The sequence below is a fragment of the Microplitis mediator genome, chromosome 10 (genome assembly GCF_029852145.1).
Source record: "Microplitis mediator isolate UGA2020A chromosome 10, iyMicMedi2.1, whole genome shotgun sequence".
In the NCBI taxonomy this organism is placed as follows: Eukaryota; Metazoa; Arthropoda; class Insecta; order Hymenoptera; family Braconidae; genus Microplitis; species Microplitis mediator.
Window position 1 is genome coordinate 6,578,675 of NC_079978.1, and position 16,774 is coordinate 6,595,448.

Here is a 16,774-nt window from a genome sequence, read left to right on the forward strand (position 1 = left end):
ATCTGTAATTAAAAATTATATACAATTACATACTTAAATAAATGGGCTCCAGGCACTAATTTATTAATACAAATTTTATTTTTTCTGTGACGAATAATTGCCAATAATAATGTTTTCATTTTATGTTTATTTTAAAATATTTAGTTCCAGCTGATGGTATGACAGTGTCATGCATAAAAATACAAATTTACTTTTATTATCTAAATACTTATAATTGTATACGTTGTAAGTATACAAAATTAGTATAACGTGTATATAGGCTGTTTTAAAAATACATATGTGTTAAATTTCAAATGTGTGCTCAAAATAAAATAATTACAATAAATAAACATAGCTTTTAAATATTTATTAAAATATAATAAAAATATATATCTACGAAAATAAATGAATGAAAAACATGGAGATATGGATAAATTAGTAATTTTAATAGCGGCAGTCCATTTGTTATACTGTCCATTTACCAAAGTCGAAGAAAGTTTCAATTTGCAAGCGATCCACGATATTCTTTATCATGGTCATAACCTCGACGAGGTGTTTATCTATAATTTAAATATAAAAACTTATTTTCCATAACATAAATATCTATATCCAGCGGTTATATTTATAAGGAAATTATTTTTTTTAATTTTACAGTATGACCATCATGAATTTCCAGGAGTGGTACCACGAACCTTTTTGGGATCTCTCATGGTATCTGCATTCTCATATCCAATTGTCGCTATTATTAAATATTTTGGGTTGAATAAATTTTGTGCTCAGTATGCAGGTATGCGCTTTCATAAACTCCCATATTTATATATTTAATTCTTATGACTGTGAATGTAGTAGACATGAGACAATTTATAAATTTTAAATAAATAAATTAATTAATTGAAATAATGAAATTTAAAAAAATGCGCGGACTGATTTTTCAATTGTCTAAGAACGCATTTTTAAATTTTTATTTTGTACCGAGTAGCACACTTGGCTTTGTGACCAAAAGATATCAGTATTGAGGCTGTTTTTTGACCTATCAATAAACCAAAATGTTGACGAAATAATCATAAAACCACCACTGCTACCCTAGCAAGAATCCAAAATAAACTCATTGATATCTTCTCTGAGGACAACCGTGTTCTAGGAATAAAAGATACCTTTACTCTTGAGTCCTTGAGTTATCATTATAGCAATTGTAAACTTTTGTATGAGAATAACAAAGGAAAAACTAGAAACAAAAGTATTCCATCACCCAAAGTTAACAAATCCATAACTTTCAAAAACTCTTATATTGTTGCAATAAAACACTAATGAACTACCGGTTGCGCTAAAAACGATACAGAATAATAATAACAAAACAATTAGGCAAAAGCTAAAAAATTGGTTGACAACTATTACACCTACTTAGATCATATTTCTTAATTTCTCACTCTTTACCTTTCTTTACTTTTCTTTTCTCAAATTTTTAAATTGAATGACTTGGATTAAGCTTAATTTTATGTATAAATTAATTGCCAGGCCTATGTACAGGTGTACGCGCCTCTATAGGTACATATTTATATATCATGTATTTATATGTATTATGTTTGTATGTGAATATTGTATATTCTGGTAAATAATAAATGAATCAGAAATTTTTGTCACCGAAAGAATATCTGCTTAAAAGGCTTGACAAAAGTGATGACAAAAAGAACACAAATTTTCTTTGACTCCTGGACCAACATCTGTACGTCTTATTTATTTAAGAAAACTTGGGTCGGAGACAAAATAAAATTTGTCTCATCCTCTTATTAGACATCTTAAAGTTGTCTCTGTGCTACTTGAGATACATTTTATTTGATTATTCAAAAATTTAAAAAATTGCCAATTATTAGCTGCATTCACACTCAGTTAATTTTTACTATTACTATAAATAAATAAATCAATCAATCAAATTTACTCACTCATCATGATTATTATTTTCAGTGAGAGCAGTTTTAGGTTTATTAGTTATTTATACTCTAAGATTATACCGACAAACGTTGCAAAAAATATTTGGTATTGAATTGACAAATTGGTTTGTCGCAATTATGGTGACGCAGTATCACTTCATGTATTATCTTAGCAGACCTTTGCCCAATATTATGGCAATGCCTTTAGGTAATTTACTTATAATTTAAATTAATTATTAAGCCTGTACTTAAACAGTCAATTAATTAAATTATTAATTACAGTTTTGTTAGCTCTGCGTGGGTGGCTGAAACAAAGTCATATTTTATTTATATGGTCGTCAGCACTAGCAATTATTATATTTAGAGCAGAATTAGCATTACTCTTGGGTTTATTTTTATTATATGACATAGCATATAAAAAATTAACAATACCAAGGTAATAAATATATTTATTAGTAATAGAACTAAGCAATAATATTCCGGACCATGAAATAAAAATTACGTTAATGACTTCCAACTTGGATTTTTAATTTTTAAAAAATAGTACCGATAAATTTTTGTACTGTCACTTTCTTATGGTAATTAATTTTGAATTAAAATAATTTATTTATTGCCGTAAAATGGACAGTGACATGTGAAAGGTCTATCAAAAGTTTTAAAACTTTCAATAATTTAAATTTACATACTCGTTGTTCGATTACTATCGAATAATATAAAACTCCGACGCATGTAAATGCATAATAATAGGTTACTATTCGCCTCCAGTTACTATTGGATTAATGCATTAAAGTTCACCAGACTTTTTTGGCTCCGATCGTATTAATAGAAAGTTGGGGTGTGCGAATAATTCGAACTTACGGAATAATTCTGAAATTTTTTTTTGAGCGACTTTAAACTGTAATATTTTTTCCAATAATTCAAATTTTTGTCAGAAGTAAAAAGAGCTCAGACACGAATTTACGAAAAAAATTATTTTTGATTACTTTGGAAACTAAGCTCTCTATTAAATAAAAATTTAATATTTTAAAGGGTGCATTCGGAAATGCTCTAGCTCTAGTCAAGCATTGCCATCAAGTTAGAGCTTGATCATAATTTTCTCGTTTCGAATCGAGTCGTTTGAAAAGTTACAAATAACTCAAAAACTTTCAGATAGTTTGAAAATTAACGAATAATTTGATTCAAATTTCGAAAGGTAGAAAGATAGAAAGTAAAAAGGTTTTGACACACAATCAAATGTTATTTTGGTCATGAAATAAAAATTATTACTTGACTATCAAACCAAAGAATAACTAATGGAAATATTTTTATCCGGAATATTAATGCCTAGTATCGGTAAAAAAAAATAAAAAACTTTACTAATTGCAATTAATAATTTTTCAGAGTACTAAAAATCTGTATACCAGCCGGCATATGTTCTCTAGCATTAACTTTAGTAATAGATTCATATTTCTGGAAGAGAATATTGTGGCCAGAGGGTGAAGTACTTTATTTTAATACAGTACTGAATAAAAGTAACCAGTGGGGCGTATCCTTTTATGAAAATTATTTACATTTAAAGGTCTGGAAAAGAAAAAAAAATATTTTTCTTAACTAATTTACAGACATCTCCGTTTCTGTGGTATTTTTATTCAGCATTGCCACGTGGTCTTGGATTATCATACGTACTAGTACCTTTAGGAATGCTGTGGGATGCCCGAGTACGTGCACTTACAGTACCCGCAATAACATTTGTTGTTTTGTATTCGTTTTTGCCGCATAAAGAATTAAGATTTATTATTTATGTTTTCCCGTTGCTTAATGTCGCGACAGCTTCTGCGTGTCAAAGAATGTAAGTCTGTTAAAATTACACTTTTACATCCTTATAAATATATAATTAATAATTATTTATATTTTATTGTCCAGCTGGAATAATAGAAAAAAGTCAACGTGGAATTCGCTGCTAGCGTTAGCAGTTCTTAGTCATTTTATTTTAAATGCAGCATTTACGATGTTCCTTTTGTGTGTCTCAAGTTCAAATTATCCTGGTGGACGTGCTATCACGAGATTACATCAGTTAGAAAAAGATACTCCGTATGTTAATGTTCATATCGATACTTTTACTGCGCAGACTGGAGTTTCACGATTCACCCAAATAAATCCAGACTGGAGGTACAACAATTTTAGATTTTATTTAAATTTAGTCTCCTTTAATTATTTGAATTATAAATAATTATTATTTTTATTATTATCAGTTATTCAAAGCAAGAAAATTTGACGTATGATGATCCAGATATTTTACAGTTCACTCATCTGTTTATCGAAGCTAAAAGTAAAAATTTATTTATAAATAAGCAGCCTAATTTTAAAGTTATCGACTCGATCGACGGGTTCTCACGCATTACATTAAATTACAAAATGATACCGCCAATAAGAATTGAGATGAAACCCATGATTTTTATTATGAAGAAGCCTGATAGTATTTTTGAACGACCTGTTAAAATGAAAACTAATTTTATTAACTTGGAGTCTGAAGAAATTTATAAAGCCGACGAAAAAAAAGATGATGATGATGATGATGATGATGTAGAAGGTGAAGATCAAGATGAAAATGAAGGCGAAGAAGTAGTAGAAGAAAATGTTTATGAAATAAGCGAAGAAGTTGCTGGAAAAAGTGAGGAAAATGATTTTAATATTAATGATGATGATGATGTAGATCCACAAGTTATTGAAAGCGATACGATTTTGACAGATGATCGATTAAATTATAAAAGTAGTGATAGAGGTAAATCATATCAATCAGTTAAAGATGAAGTTAAACAAATAGTAGAAATTGTTAATGAAAGACGAAATAATTTAGATATAATTTTTGAAAAAAATAATATTAATTCTCAAGTACCTGATGAATTAACAATAGATAATAATAATAATAGTTATGATGATGATATTGATGATGATGAAAAAAGAGAATCAGAAAAAAAGCCAATAGTGATAAATAAAAAAAAACTAATGCCAAAAAAAATAATAGTTAAGAATAAAAATGAAATGGAGACTGAAGTATCTAAAGCTGATAAAAAAATAGTTGTTAAAAATAAATTAAATGTCAATACTCCGAAGCAACAGATTTCTGCAATAAAAGCTGAGCTGAGTGAACAGGAAAAGCTGAAGAAAATGAGCGAACCAAAAGTTGTAAATGTAAAAGAGAGCATACGTAATATTATCCAGCAGTTTAAAGAATTTGAAAAAGATCTTTCGGCATCGGCGGCGGGCAATTTAAATAACAAAATAAATAATTGGTCGCGTAAGAAAAAATCGGTTGAGATAAATTATGAGAAGAGCGCTCAGTCATCTTCAGCGTTGCAGGATTATAAGACAGATGAATTGCCGGATGAGAACGATGATGACGAAGTAGCGGTACTGGACAATGCAAAAGTATACTTGCGAGATGTTATTGATCAATTTTACGAATTGAAAGATGAGCTGTCGTTCAAAGAGAACGACCAGTTTAGAGATATCGCTGATAAATTTGACGAACGGCCAATCACTGACACTTTGATATTGTTTAGCGAAGCGCTTAAAGATTTAGTTCAGCAGAGAAAAAATAAACAAAATGAAATTACGCTTGAAGACAATGATGTAATTAATCAACTTGCCGATCGGTTTGAAACTCCCGTCCCAATTACAGTTGAAGCTGATAATTTAAATGAAAGGAAAATTAAAAAGCCAGTTCTCAAAACCCGGGAAAAAAAAATAATTAAAAATGTCTAGTTAATATTTTGTTATAATTTTATTAAAATTTAGTTGAATTGTTATTTAAATTTTATTTTTAAAATTAAATTATTAAATTTTCGACGCAATTAATTATGATAATTAATGAATTATGTATTTTAAATATAAATATTGTTCTCAAAGTGCCTTAATTACTGTATAAATTTTTTTATTAAAATTAATTACGCAAACTGTCATATTTATAAATATAAATAAAACATATTGTTGAGTAATTTTTTATTGTTCATTATATTTAAGTAAATAAATAAATAAAAACTCAATGGATTTTTTATCTTTGACTTATCATGTAATATCGATTGTTTTAAATAAAGAGCGCGATGGATATTTATTTCTTATTAAAAGTTAGCAAGATAAATGTTTAATGTCAGCGACCCGAAAGAAAGGAAAGGTCACTGGGGCTGTCTAGATAATCACAGGCTTGCGAATAGGTAATAACTTTGTTATTATATTTTTTTTTCACTCGCTTCCTCACTCTCTCGCTTCCTCACTCCAATCATTTTCGGATAAGATTAAAAAATAAATTTCGTTCGGCCACTGCCGGATTAATGACGAAATGCGTCAACTTAATGCAGTACTTTTATTATTTTGTTTTCAGAGAGCACTTTGCATTTACATAAAAAAAATATATATTTATAAATATTAACATAATTAATATTAATAATTAGCAATAATGAAAATCGGTTTCTTCGGTGGTGGAAAAATGGCACACGCTTTAGCAAAGGGATTCATTAAAGCCGGTATTTAAACAATTTATTGCAAACGTACTTGTGTCATATTATTTTTATATTTATTGATTTTTTTACAGGCCTATGCAAGGGGGACTCATTGATAGCGAGCTGTTTGCCCAGCGATTTAAAAAGCAAACAGGCATTCGAGGTAAACATACATATTATTTTTTAAAACAGATTTAAAAAACAAACGAGATTTTTAAAAACGAAACTGTAAATAAATATGAGAAAATATGATGATTTTTATTGTTTACTTACAGACTATTGGGTCGAAAGTTGTTTTTTTGAATAAACAAGTTGCAGAACATGGAGATGTTTTAATTATTTCAGTAAAACCGCAGGTTGTTAATAAAATTTTACCGGAAATAAAGACTTGTGATAAATTAATAATTTCAATAGCTGCTGGTACATCTATTGATAATTTAGAAAAAGTAATTATTTATGCTTGTAATTAAGGGTTGAGGGTGTTCTTAATGCCCTACACTTTTTTATAAAAATGACGGAGATATAGATTTTTGAAACAAATTACTTACGGTTGTTATCACTTAGGTGTCAAATGAAATTTGGTAAATAAATTTTAGCCTACAAAATTTAAAAATTCTAATTTCATTATTGACATGAAGATTTAACTGAAATTCATAATGAGTGTGAATGTAGCAGACATAAGAAAACTTATAAATCTGAAATAAATTAATTAGAATAATAAAATTGAAAACAAGGCGCGTACGGATTTTTCAATTATCAAAATACGCATTTTTAAATTTGTATTCTACTTACATTTTATTTATTTATTTAAAAATTTAAAAAATTGCCGATTGTCAGTTACATTCACACTCGAGTAAATGTAGCAGATATGAAACAACTTATTAATTTTGAATACATAAATTAAAATAATGAAATTGAAAAAAAGGCGCGTACGGATTTATCAATTGTCAAAATACGAATTTTTAAACTTTAAGGGCCAGTTTTTCAAACTAGGTTTATTTTTAATTCGAGTTTAATTATCATTGCTGCTATATCTATATATTATTAATATATAGATATACTAGCAATATTAATTAAAATCCGGATAAAAATAAACTCGGTTTGAAAAACTGCTTATTCTACTTAAATTTTATTTACTTATTCAAAAATTTAAAAAAATGCAAATGTCAGCTAAATTCACACTCAAAAATTAATTTTAAAAAAATTTCGTTTCCCTCCCGATTGATAACTGGAAGTAATGTTTTTAAAAAATCTATCCTTAGGCAGAATTGCCACTGTCGTCCTTTTTTCAATTAACGCTTCAATTATTTCTTGACTAATTAATAAAATTTAAATACGCTTATGACTTATGACAGTTGTCATTGAATATTTTTAAAAAATAGAGGCAGTGTCTCAAAATGCCCTTAATATATATATGAATTGTTCACTTAAAATTATACTAGTACTTATAATTAAAAAATATTTAGAATTTACCAAAAGGTACACCAGTAATCAGATTAATGCCAAACATACCAGTATCCATTGGTTATGGAGCGACAGTATTTAAAAGAGGATCATTTGCTAACGACCAGCATGCAGATTTAGTTAAAAAACTATTTAAATCAATGGGAATATGCGAAGAAATCGATGAAGATGAAAGTGTTCTGGACACAGTAACAGCTCTCGCTGGTTCGGGACCAGCCTACGTAAATTACAATCTCATATATTTTATAAGTAATCACTTCTGATAGTCATCATAACAAATAAATTATCGTAGGTCTACATGATGATCGAATCATTGGCAGACGGTGCCGTAAAAATGGGAATGTCCCGTCAATTGGCCTACAAACTGGCAACTCAAACAGTTTTAGGAGCTGGGGCGATGGTCAATCATCACCAGAATATCAGCGGAGGCTGTCATCCAGCTCAGCTAAAAGACGATGTTGCATCTCCAGCCGGTTCTACAATAATGGCAATTCATCATTTGGAAAAAAACGGGATGCGGTCAGCTGTCATCGGAGCTATCGAAGTTGCGACTTTGGCTTGCAGAACATTTACCAAAAAATAATACATATATTATTTATTATTTGTATTTATAATTATGAGTAATGTTTGCACTTTAATGTAAATTCGCGGGTTTTTTGTCAGTTGCGCAACAAATAAATTTTACTGCCGTCTATCGGTAATTTTTATCAGCAGACAGTTTATGTACACGTGATATTTTTAATTTTATAAACAATATAGTAAATAAAAATAAATAAATTGATTAATTATTCATGACAGATGACATTAATAAAGTAAATTATCCTTTAATTATTTTGTTTTCTTTAATTTTTATGTGATGACTTTGCATTAATTGAATTTGTAAACAAATTATTTGAAGGTTAATTAACTACCAGTTTATTTTATAAACGTAATTAGTAATAATGAGTTTTATAAATATTTTCGCTAAACAATCTAGGTATTTATTTAATTAATTAATGAGATAATTAACTTTATTTATTTATTTAAATTTAATCAATTGTTTTTAGAGTATTTTTGAACCCTGTATTGAGACAATGTACTGCAGCAAGAAATATTTTTACTGATATTACTCCAAGTTGTTTTAGAATAACGGATGCTCTGTTGTAAGTATTCAGTTTAATATTATAATTTAATTATTGCAATTATAATTAATTAATTGATTGTTTTTTTTTAATGAAGTGGTGAGCCGCTGAAAAAAAAGAAAAAATTAGACCCTGCGATAATAAAACAAAGACAAGAACGTAAGCGTAGAAAGATAGAAAAACAAATTCGCCGATTGGAAAAACATGCGAGACAATTAAAACCTATTGGTGAATGTGAGATTCCATTCAAATTAGTTGAGGAACAAAAGTAAGTGTGAATTTATTAATCGCGATACTTTAAATCGCAGATGGCCGACAGTTTTTTTTTATAAACAAACTTCAGGGTAAAGTATTCGATTGCCAGCCCTCATATATTTTATTAATGAAATAAATGTGATGGCAGATAAATTTAATTACCGACTTGATGGATTCATTATTAAATCCATTGAATTATTTTCTGAACAAGAAGTCAGTGGCTGACTACTGATATTTTAATATCAAGATAAAATTTAAACAAAAATTTAATGTTCTTATGGCATAAGAAAGTACAAAAAAAAATTTTATAAATCTATTTTTAAAACGAGCTGGAGACTGGGTAATTTACTCTAATTATTACAAAAAATACCCAGAAAAAATTTTAAACTCCGCATGGATTCAAAAATAAAAGAAAACTGTCTGCTGCTCTTATAAAAAAAAAATAATCAGGTACTTACTTTATTAATTATTTATTCAGACAAAGAACACGTGAGCCTCCAAAGCTGACACCTGAAATCCTCGAAGAGAGAGCTCTGCTGTTCAAAGACTGGTGTCGGTACAAACATCATCAGTACGTTGAAGATTTAGAAACAACTGATACAATAATCTTATCACAGAAGAAAGCTCTAGAGGAGCTAAAAGCCGAGTCAGTTGATCTCTATAATGCGGCACTAGAGTTAGATTTATCATTGATGTCTTACGAAGCCAAAGGACCAACGTTTACTCCTCCGATTCCTAATTACCAACCTCCAGATGGCGATTACTTCGACGTAACGAAAAAATACGAAGGGGAATAAATAAATATATTTATTTAATTATTTATTTATATATATATGTATGTATATGTATATATATATAAATAAATTTTCATCATCATAACTGTCAAAAATATGTATGATTTAGTAAAACGATGCCAAGGCTTGAGAGAATTATATAAATGTGTGATACCTTAAGTATTATAACTTATAACCAACTCATTTAGTTGATAATCGTACAGGCTTGGTAAATATTATTGAGTTATATTTAAAGATTATCATTTTTACATAAGTCCATATTTGTATTGAATTTAATTTCTATTAATACTTATTCACTATTTAGTTTCATATTATAAAATAAACTGCCTAACAATTATTTTGTGATTTTGAAATTTTTAATTCTATCCCATTATCACGGATACTCATCATCAGTCAATATCTTTATAGACATTTAATTAAAAATTTATGTACACGGAAGATAGTGAGTTTATTATAACACCAGACATAGGACACTCATTACCATAGTAATTAATAAAGTAGTTCATGTGGAAGAATAATATATTTAAAGCCGGCGAAGAGCGTACAGCAGGTGAAATAAAAATTTATCTTCAGTGACAACCGTCAAATTTCCTAGGACCTACTCATTAAATATTAATTTGAACCGAAGGTACTGAGAGTATAAAACCCGGGGACTAGGAAATTTTTTTATCACTCGCTGGCTCATCGTCCTACGGTTCACATAGCTTACAATAGAATCCATAGACTTTTAATTTTTAAAAATGTTCAAGCATCAGATATTTTATTACGTTTCACTTAAATTACTAGTTATTATTTTGTCTACGTAAGTATGATTGTAATTATTAATGAATAATTATTGTATTATTTTTACTAGAATGGAATTTATTTTATTTCAGATTCATTTTATCATCCGCATCAATAATCCGTGTACGTGAATCAGAAAGACGTATCGAGTGTCCACGTGGCTGTGCTGGCGAGTGTGATAAGTGCGAATACGGAGTTTCGGTTTCACAGCAATGTGGAGTATTGGAATGCAGAAAGGTAATTTTTTTTTTTTTTTATATACAAAACATTTTGCGTTACTAATTACAAGGACTTGCAAGGTCGCCCTTTTGGCTTTAGGGAGCTTCCTAGAGCCAAAAGGACGTATGATTTTTTTTTTCATTGCCGATCGTTTTTGAGATTTATATTAAAGCTCAAAATTTAAAAAAATATTTTCAAAACCAAAAGGGCATGCAATTTTTCATGCGAACTTAAGGCTTTCGAAAATTTTTTTCTAATCCCGAATGAGAATTTAAGAGAAAATAGACAGAAATTTCATACTCCAATAAATCATTTATACAAAACGATCCCGGAAATAGAATTTTTAAGTCTGTTAATGACTATAATCAAAGTCAGTAAATTTTTTCGGTGGGTCTCTAAATGCATTCAAGAAGTCAATGTTAGCGGAAACGGAAAATAGAGTGGAAACTGAGCCCAATAATTAAACCGTATGACCGTTTATGTTTATTTATTTTTTTGGCTCATTTTCTTTTTGGTTTATTTCATTTTTGGATCACTCGTTATTTCTTTTTTTTGTTATTCGCACTTAGGAAGCTCTCCAAAGCCAAAAAAAAAGGATAAAAATGTACCTCCTTTTGGAATTAGTAACGTAATTTAGTTTAAAAATAAAAATAAAAACAATTTTTAAAATTATATAGGGACCAGATGAACGTTGTGGTGGACACGGTAATGGAGCATGCGGAGACGGGATGATTTGCTTGTGCGAAAGATGCATCGGATGTAGCACTGATACTCTCGAGTGTTCAAGTACTCACTTCGATCATCCCTGCTTACCACCAGGAATCAATGACAACACCAACGACCCACGGTACTTGGATTTTAATAACAACCACATTTTCTATGGTTAAATTATTTAATTATTTATTTGACTCGTATTGAAAGAAACATTGCCGCTACATACGCCGCTCCCAGTATTTGACTCTAGCTCAGATGTTTTATAATTATGTGTATAGATATATATATAAATAAATAAATGTATGCATTTATCAGTGAACCGTACATAAATATACTCGCTCTGTCACTTATTATTTTATTAAAAATTATTTTAAATCAGCACTCGACTAGAAATTATTTCTACTTAAGTGACTCGAAACTCTAGTAAACTACAATCACTGCAAGTGTACTTATTATTTTAAGTGTAATTAAATGTAATTAAATTTCATTTTCGCTAAATATACATCAAGAAAATTAACATTAATTTTTTTTTAATTTTTCTTCACCCTCATCAAGACGCTGGTGACAATTACCGCTGGTGTAAAGCAAAGACTCTGACTTTGTTGGAATATTTTGCACTATTGTGATAGGAATCGAGCTCCCATTCCCAAAAACAACATTAAGTAAATTATTTTCCAGCAATTTAATGCTTACTGGTGACGACAGTGGTGCGTTTGCGGTAATAGAAGCGGGTAAATTAAAAATAGGCTGCTGGTCAAAGAAACTCGACAGGTTTCCTAGATCACATTTTATTACTTTCTCTTCATTCTGCGGAGTAGCTGAACCATTGAATAATTTCAATGGCTTTGTTGTGTGTTCTTCTATTATTTTATCATCATTTTCCGCAATTTTTTCTGGCTCATCATCGTCATCACTAATTAAATTTACTCCATTACATTTTATTTCATCTTCGCCATTAACTTGAACTTTGCCATCCAGCTCAGGTTCACTTATTTCTTCAGTTATTATGACTCCTTCCTCAGTTGTCAATGAATCATTATCATTACTTACGGGGGATGAAGTAATTTTACGAATAGTAGCGGTATCATTATCAACATAATTATAATTATAAATTCCTGGTGTGTGTGATTGCGTAAGCGGGTTTAATCCAAAGTCAAAAAGAGGAAATCCAATTGTTGGAGAAACATCGTCAGTATTATTGCTCAGTATAATGACACTTTTACCACTAAATTTATCACCAATGCGTTCATTGCGGTCAGCAATAGTCATATGTCCATCTTGGGTCCAGTTTTTAAGAACCTGATTGTCATCCGAAGAGTCATTTTCATCTTCACCATCATCTTGCTCATCATCATCCTCCTTTTTATCTTCACTATTTTTTTTGCCGTACCGAGGGTGACGACGGTAGAACGTGTTGCTGTTCACCATCGTGTCAAACGCAGGAAGAACAATACAGTCATGAAATTCTCCAGTGTGCTGTAGTCCAAAGTCCTGGTCAACCTCACCACTGACACCCGTATTTTCCATAGACAGTGTCGTGGTTTTTTGCATCGCGTTCTCACGATGGAGACGCTTTCTTAGATCACGCGGTGGAAGAGAATCACTCTGGACTGTTTCATTGTCAATTTTATCCTGCGACTCTGGTGCACTTTCATCAGCTGGGTCTATCTCAACAATTACTAAGGGTTGTCTGACGTCTTCTTCATCAGTCTGCAAAGTAAAATTAATTAATTACAACCCAACATATTAATGTTAATTATTTACTTAAATACTTAACATCGTGTTATCATCAGCTAGCAATATACTAGATATTAAATTATCTTCGTGAAGTTTTTGTAAACGACGACGATGACGACGTGCAAGAAATCCTCGAATAGCTTTAGAAATATAACCAATAAATATTTTATAAATTTTTAACGTCTTGTTTATGGTTCCAACCCAGTAATTAATAAATTTAGTTGAAGGTTCCCAGGAATATGTTGGATCCTTCCATGTTAATTCTTTACATTTTGATCCTGGATCCAAGATATTCCTGTGAACTGTCAACTTAATTTAAAATTTTTTAAATAATTACCAGTTTGAATAACAATCAGGGCCCGGTTAAATTTAACCATATCAACACTTTTATTTATAGACTCTTGATTGTCTTCAATTGTTGAATTTTCATCAAGAATAACAGCATCAGCAGCAGACTCGGCTTCATTCTCATTTTCAGATTTATCTGAATTTTTTTCAAACTCTGATACCATTCCCTCAATTCCCTCGTCATCTTTATCACTCTTGTCTGCTATTTCTTCTATTTTGTCGCTATAATTTTCGATAGTCCCAGTAGTCACTAGGTCGCCACTCTCGATCAAAGTATTAGAAATTTCATTGTCATCATCATCAGGCTGCTCGGACTCATCGTCCGTTGGAGTCAACTTAAAAGAAGACACAGTGATGTCTTGGAGAGAATCAAGATTGAGTTCCGGCACGAACGGTCTCACGGGTTCGTCCAGTGACAAACTTAAAACCAAGGGTTCGGTTGTACAATTATCTGTAACCGTAGTTTCTTTGGCTTCATTTGATGAAGACTCAGCTAAATCAGTAATCGATTCATTGACATCCCCAGCGTCACCGCTGCTCTGTTCAGTTTCTCCTTTCTCGTCAGCTAAACTCTTCGGCGAGCCAACTACTGGTGTCACTGCGTCTGTTTCGACGCTTGTCTCTTTAGCTGAAGTAACGTCATCTTCTTTATGACAATCAGTAATTTTTAATTCTTCTCTATCACTCTCTATAGCATTTACCTGATCTCCAGGTTCAGTGCGACTGCTCCGTGACTCTTCGATGATATCTTCTTCACTAATACACTGCAAATCTTGTCTCAGTGTTATTATTTTATTCTTCGTCATAAAATCATGAGGATCTGGAATTTCTTCTGCCGAAATAGTTGGCGGTATTTGCTGTACCACAACAACTTCACCAAATGAATCCAAGAGAGGATCATTTCCATCCTGTGGTTTGTTATCATCAGATTCAGATTCATTTCTATCAGCAATAATAACAGTTGTAACAGTACTTGGAATTTCAGGTATATCATCATTGTCTTCAGTTAAAACAAAACAATCTTCAGATTCTTTAACTAGATCATGAACTGCTTCAACTGGATCATGAACTTCTTCAACTGGATCATGAACTTCTTCATCAATATCATGAACTTCTTCACCAATATCATGAATTTCTCCAACTGGATCATGAAGTTCTTCATCATTATCATGAACTTCTTTCGTCAAATTATCATTTACCATCTCTATATTATCTTCTAAAACATTATAACTATTACTATTATCAATAACAGTAGGTATTAAAACAGGAAGTGTTAAATCTTCTTTAACTTTTTCAATCTTAGGAAGTTGATCATCAGCGTTACCTATTGATGAGCTACTGCTACTGCTTGTGATTACTGGTGGAAGTGCAAAATTTACGCAATCACTCTTGCTATCATTAGTTTTTACATTATTATTATTATTATTTATTAAATTAATTGATTGCACTGACGGCAGATGTGACACTGATGCAGAATTACCATCATCATCATTTCTCGACTTCCTATTATTATTTTCTTTCAACAAGTTCGAGGAAATTCCTACCAGAAGATTATGAGTCTCGTTTAGCATCGCCTCTAATTCATCAGTTGTCGTCTCATCATTATAATTACGACGACGACGTGCCACGTTGGCAATAAAATCAGCGGAATGCGGTCGGTGTTTGTTGCTTCTATTTGCTCTCGGAGGAAAGCAAGAAGAAATGTCTTTAAGAATTTTGTGCGTTTCATTCAATCGCGCTTCGAGTATATTTTTATTTGAATTGTTAACAAAATTACCATCAGGTAAATCCACGGTCTGACTATGCGTCGATTGTCGTGACAACGATTTGCTTTCTCTGAGTACTTTAAATTTTTCATTTATAATCGGTTCCGTTGCGTCGATAACATCCTGCACTTTAGTGACGTAATTTAACGGTGACTGTGCCGTCTCATCTAGACTTGATGAGTGGGAAAATTTATTAACTACATAATCTTTGACTTTATTCATACTCAGATTTGTCGTTGATGTCGTTATTGCTCTGTTACTTTTTGATGACTCGCTTCTCTCCCGGCTGCTGATTCTATTTTTCTTCAGCTTTGTTTTAATATCCTTGGCAAGCATTTCATCATTGCTAATAACACTTGGTGACTGTGTCTTAATATCCCGGGAAACTTTCCTTCGTTGGTGGTGATGGTGATGATGATGATGCTGATTAATCACCATTGGGAAGTCATGATTTTTATCATAATCGTGTTTCTGCGAATAATAATTCGACTTTTTGTAAATTTTTTCAGCTGTTTTCTGCTGATGGTGATACTGATAATCATCATAATAATACGGCTGCCAATCAGATGGAGATTCACGTGTTACGTGGCCATTAGTTGAAGAAACTGAAGAAGACGAATCGTATAGAACCGGTTGGGAGTGATGTCTATTGATCTTGGATGGGTAGTTTTTATCACGAAGCTGAAGTAAATTTGAAAAATGCTCGGCAGCAAACACATAAATATCAGTAGGATGATGACGTATCACTTCGCGAGTTAAACTTTCTACAGCAGCAGCCAAACCCTCCGGAATTTTTGGAGTTATCAGATAATTACCGCGATTATTTACCCCGATTTTACTATTAAAAAAAATATTCTCACTGAGCGTGGCCATTTTTACTGCACTAAAGTATTATATTTATTTTATTTAAATATAAACCAGGAGGAGAAACGCTGATGTTTACAACACGAAGGGGTTTAATGTTGTGCGACTAGGTGAAATATGTTTTTAACCGGGGGCGCAATCGATAAGGGAGGCACGACATTATGGATCGATTTGTTTCGCGTTCACGGACTCCATGGTCACCGTCGTTTGGAACAGACCACTACTATATTTATACGATTCATACCCACGTACTAAAACGACGTGCATTACATTGATACCTCGCTCATATATATTTGGATAAAAATATACGTTGACATTTGAAAT

At 30.9% G+C, this 16,774-nt stretch overlaps 5 protein-coding genes and 1 long non-coding RNA gene across 6 annotated transcripts; 4 read left to right on the plus strand and 2 right to left on the minus strand.

Annotated features, from left to right (window-relative positions):
- Positions 1-221: 221 nt before the first annotated feature.
- Positions 222-5,859, plus strand: LOC130676404 (dol-P-Man:Man(7)GlcNAc(2)-PP-Dol alpha-1,6-mannosyltransferase). The gene is made up of 8 exons (XM_057482585.1): positions 222-531; positions 634-766; positions 1,942-2,115; positions 2,190-2,343; positions 3,288-3,432; positions 3,509-3,735; positions 3,810-4,055; positions 4,139-5,859. The coding sequence occupies exons 1-8, from the start codon at positions 385-387 to the stop codon at positions 5,649-5,651; spliced, it is 2,739 nt and encodes a 912-aa protein (XP_057338568.1). The 5' UTR covers positions 222-384; the 3' UTR covers positions 5,652-5,859.
- LOC130676423 (uncharacterized) lies at positions 682-2,032 on the minus strand. Its single transcript, XR_008991411.1, has 3 exons — positions 1,920-2,032; positions 1,381-1,792; positions 682-1,303 (listed from the first exon to the last, which is right to left on the minus strand). It is a non-coding gene; the product is annotated as an uncharacterized LOC130676423 (long non-coding RNA).
- Positions 5,860-5,995: 136 nt separating the features above from the next.
- LOC130676416 (pyrroline-5-carboxylate reductase 1, mitochondrial) lies at positions 5,996-8,438 on the plus strand. The gene is made up of 6 exons (XM_057482600.1): positions 5,996-6,100; positions 6,268-6,409; positions 6,478-6,548; positions 6,661-6,831; positions 7,852-8,070; positions 8,142-8,438. The coding sequence occupies exons 2-6, from the start codon at positions 6,343-6,345 to the stop codon at positions 8,430-8,432; spliced, it is 819 nt and encodes a 272-aa protein (XP_057338583.1). The 5' UTR covers positions 5,996-6,100; positions 6,268-6,342; the 3' UTR covers positions 8,433-8,438.
- Positions 8,439-8,546: 108 nt separating this feature from the next.
- On the plus strand, positions 8,547-10,356 carry LOC130676418 (39S ribosomal protein L40, mitochondrial). The gene is made up of 5 exons (XM_057482602.1): positions 8,547-8,661; positions 8,748-8,825; positions 8,896-8,991; positions 9,068-9,238; positions 9,704-10,356. The coding sequence occupies exons 2-5, from the start codon at positions 8,791-8,793 to the stop codon at positions 10,020-10,022; spliced, it is 621 nt and encodes a 206-aa protein (XP_057338585.1). The 5' UTR covers positions 8,547-8,661; positions 8,748-8,790; the 3' UTR covers positions 10,023-10,356.
- On the minus strand, positions 10,056-16,633 carry LOC130676402 (putative leucine-rich repeat-containing protein DDB_G0290503). The gene is made up of 3 exons (XM_057482559.1): positions 13,810-16,633; positions 13,512-13,612; positions 10,056-13,445 (listed from the first exon to the last, which is right to left on the minus strand). Exons 1-3 carry the CDS (start codon positions 16,457-16,459, stop codon positions 12,255-12,257), a joined length of 3,942 nt encoding a protein of 1,313 aa, XP_057338542.1. The 5' UTR covers positions 16,460-16,633; the 3' UTR covers positions 10,056-12,254.
- LOC130676420 (neuroparsin-A-like) lies at positions 10,433-12,182 on the plus strand. Its single transcript, XM_057482605.1, has 4 exons — positions 10,433-10,569; positions 10,648-10,821; positions 10,895-11,039; positions 11,699-12,182. Exons 2-4 carry the CDS (start codon positions 10,760-10,762, stop codon positions 11,906-11,908), a joined length of 417 nt encoding a protein of 138 aa, XP_057338588.1. The 5' UTR covers positions 10,433-10,569; positions 10,648-10,759; the 3' UTR covers positions 11,909-12,182.
- Positions 16,634-16,774: the final 141 nt, after the last annotated feature.